Below are 3,510 nucleotides of genomic sequence, written 5' to 3' on the forward strand. Positions count from 1 at the left end.
TTCTGGTGCCTTTCATTTTATTTGTGATTTGTATTTTTATTGTATATAAATTCATTTAGTTATTTTTAAAGAAATGAATAAAGTTTGAAAAAAATATTACCAAGAAGCATTGTTACAAAGAAATTATCTAATAAAGATCTCCTTAATTTTGCACGGAACAAAACCTAAAGTTTTGATCCTCAGCTACAGAGATATCAAACAAGAGGTGCATATGGTAAGAATTATGTCATAAATTTAAAACGTATTGGGGAAGGCCGTTGGTACTTAGTTGAGATGTTAAAAGTCCAACATTTTGAGTTTTCACATTTGGAGCTGGTATTCAGCTGCTTTTTTCTTTTACATCAAGGTTAAATAACTGAAAATGTTTTGTTTGATTTAGATTTTTATACTTTTTACATCAAGAGACATCTTTCTGAAGTTTATGAAACTTTGACACATGGCCTGTAAGAGTTTGTTTTATAATCATKATATGATTATAAAACATTTCAAACTGTTCATGACCTGCTTTTATTTCACAACTCAGAATTCTTGTTGGTTAAAGAAGCATTTGTTTCTTTTTCCTGCTGTATTAAACCATGACTCTAACACCAAAAGGACATTCCACTGCACTCCTATTAGACACTAACAGTTTGACAAAAATAATTTTTTWAATTATTTTCATACTTCAACAAAAACTGACAACTTTTGCTGATATAGTCTGGTGAAAACAAGAAAACTTGCAAACTGACTTTTCATTGCCTAAAGAAAACAAGTCAGTGATAAAGCTTTATTTCTTGGACATTTGCCACTTCCAGTTACTTTCTCCTCGCCTCAACAAGAGCTCTTGAAAAAAAATGAAGAAATGAAGATTACAAAATTGCACAAATTGTTGCTGCTTGCTGGGAGCTAAAAGAGCCTATCAGTGTCTCGTAATGGAGTTCTCCTCAGTTTCTCCTCCAAACAACCAAAAGATAAAAGAAAATGAGGGAAAATGCAGACTGGGCAGTTTTAGGAGTCACATCCCTCTCTTCTCTCCTTTAGCAGCGTTTATGTAACGGCCTGATGGAGTCGCTGTGAAGGTTACAGGATGCTGGACTCAGACTCAAACCACAGGGGGCCTGCCTAATTGGCTGGAGAAAAAGAGGATTTAAAAGCAAATTGAAACACTTCATCAGTTTCATAAGCATCCCAAAAGGACAGCGTTCCACATTTGCATCCTTAAAGACTTATAAAATTTTTAAAAAACCTGCTGCATTATCATATTTTACACTTTTTGCTTTCACTCCAGGGAGACTGGAGGGCAAGAGACGCTCAGGAAGTCAAAAACCAAAGCTTTTTATTCAGCTTCATCAAGAATGAAAATCTGAATTTTAGTYTCCTTCAAATTAGGGCTGAGCAATACTGGCAAAAAATTTAATCACGATTAACAGATTAATTTGACGATTAATCCCCTGGAGTCCCTGGACACCTTTATGTCCTCGTCACATGACCAATTTAGTGGGAAAGATTTGCTCTTTGTAATTTTAACACARTTTGGAACAGATTTTCACAGACTTCAGGATATACATTAAATGTTACATTGTGTTGATAGATAAATAAATTAATACACATTTGAAGTGGAGAGGAGCACCGAGCAGACTGACCGGGGAAATATCCACTCAACCTGCCTAGTGGCAWTAATCGTATTAATTGTCAAGTGCCAAAAARTAAYCTAATGTTTTTCTGATGATTAATTGCACACGGTACAATTATGCCCAACCCTACTTCAAATATAATTCTGCATATTGGTTGAATTTTGTATAAAAAACTTATTTAAACTGAGTTTTAATCAAACCTGGAAAGAAACCTGCAGCTCAGGCTGATTCTGTTTTAAACTCATTTAAAACTCATGATTTTAAAAGGATTTTAAACAAAAGAAAATGTTACTTTTGAAAACCAGCACTTAAAACAAAAAAAAAACTAATTAAAAATATATCTTTGTCCAATTACTTATTTAATAGACCTGCTAATTGTATAATTTCGTGACAAATTTAAGATTGTGTTTATTTTAATTGTTATATTTGGAACAAAATGACTTCAGATAAAAACAGTTTTTGGACCAATTTGAGTCATTTTACATTGTTTTTGTACTAATTAAWGGAAGTTTTCTCTAACAAATTTAAATAAGGAGTAATAAAAGCTTTTGGAAGAAGAATGGAAAGAAACAGGAGAGATGCAAAAACATGCATTTTGTTAAAAGTTTCAGTTTCAACAGAATAAAATCAGACGTTTCTGCTTCAACCCATCACAGCTCTTCTGTTGACTGTAAGCCATTAAAACCCTAAACCCATAACACATTAATAAATCCAGGTTACTTTAAATTTCATCAATGTTTTTTTTTTTTTTACCTGATACATGCAGGGTAAATGTCTGGTTGAGGGATGACACATTCGCCTCAGTGAGCCGTCATTTTCGAGCTCTGCTGGAAAAAATCATGTTGCAAACAGACGAAATCCTGACAAAGGGGATTCGTCTGCAGCTTTCTATGGATTTACAGCCAAGTGAGCAATTTAATCTTCGAGCCAAAGCTAAAACCTTCACAAACACCATCACAGATTGGATCAAAACTTTGACAAACAAAATCTTCTTGCTCCCAAAAACTCCAGACTTTTTCTACAACAAACAGTTTTACTTCTTTCACGCAGTTTGTTCAACACTCATCGAAACACGGAGTGCAGCGTCTGCTTCACTGCTTCATAACGAGTGGTCACGTTTCTTCTTTGTGTTTTAATAATCTGAAAATATCCTAAAATGTCATCGTTCTACTGACTGAGGAAAAACAAAACTAATGTCTTCAAAACTTCCACAGCAGCACCTTGGGGGGCCTCATTTATAAAGGATTATGTAGAATTCCTACTACAAGTAAATGTATGGCCAAAAGGTGAAAATGTTGTACGCAAAAGAAAAAAAATCAGATTTATAAAACCGTGCGCACACCTTCAAGCAATTTGCCTTCGTAGATCACAGCTGAGTTTGAGCACAAGGTCCCGCCTCAGGTTCTGCCCTCTAAACGCCCACACTCAACCATAAACACTCAATGCACAGTTCCTCATGAATGCTCAGGTGTGTTTAAATCAGTCAGCTGATCAATGTCAACAAAAGTGTTTGGTCGGCTCAGGCACGTGGAGGACAGCAGCTGATGACTGCTCACATCAACAGATTGTAACTTACAGAGTAATCTCATGTATCTTTTCAAAAACTCAACTTCAAATTTACTTTTTCCTCAGAGCCTAGAACGCTACAAAACAATAAATAAAATTAAATAACCCAGCCATTATCCTGCTGTTATCTGAAGCATTTCTCTTGTTGGGTCTGTGGGGGTCGTCTGAGGAGGAGGGAGGCCAGGAGAGGGATGGAGATTTGTGAACTTTTAAGATTTAAGTTGGTTTAGAAGTTTCATGGACAGAATTTCTAGGCGCAGCCGAGGTGTTGAGGGGATCCGTTTTGGTGGCCTTAGGATCGCATCTCTGCTTTTTGCGGATGATGTGGTCC

The 3,510-nt window shown here is 35.6% G+C and overlaps 1 protein-coding gene across 3 annotated transcripts in view; it reads right to left on the reverse strand.

Moving 5' to 3' along the window:
- The window catches only part of sntg2 (syntrophin, gamma 2), a 74,809-nt gene that overhangs the window by 8,011 nt on the left and 63,288 nt on the right, over positions 1–3,510 (reverse strand). Inside the window, exon 15 of one of the 3 annotated variants that reach the window (XM_014013740.1) lies at positions 629–1,109. The exons of the other annotated variants lie outside the window; for them this stretch is intronic. Within the exon in view, the coding sequence (XP_013869194.1) occupies positions 1,017–1,109 (93 nt within the window). The 3' untranslated portion in view covers positions 629–1,016. Of the gene's footprint in view, positions 1–628; positions 1,110–3,510 lie in introns of those variants that run through there. 3 annotated transcript variants of the gene reach the window in all.

This window comes from Austrofundulus limnaeus, unplaced genomic scaffold (genome assembly GCF_001266775.1).
Source record: "Austrofundulus limnaeus strain Quisiro unplaced genomic scaffold, Austrofundulus_limnaeus-1.0 Scaffold105, whole genome shotgun sequence".
Taxonomy (NCBI): Eukaryota; Metazoa; Chordata; class Actinopteri; order Cyprinodontiformes; family Rivulidae; genus Austrofundulus; species Austrofundulus limnaeus.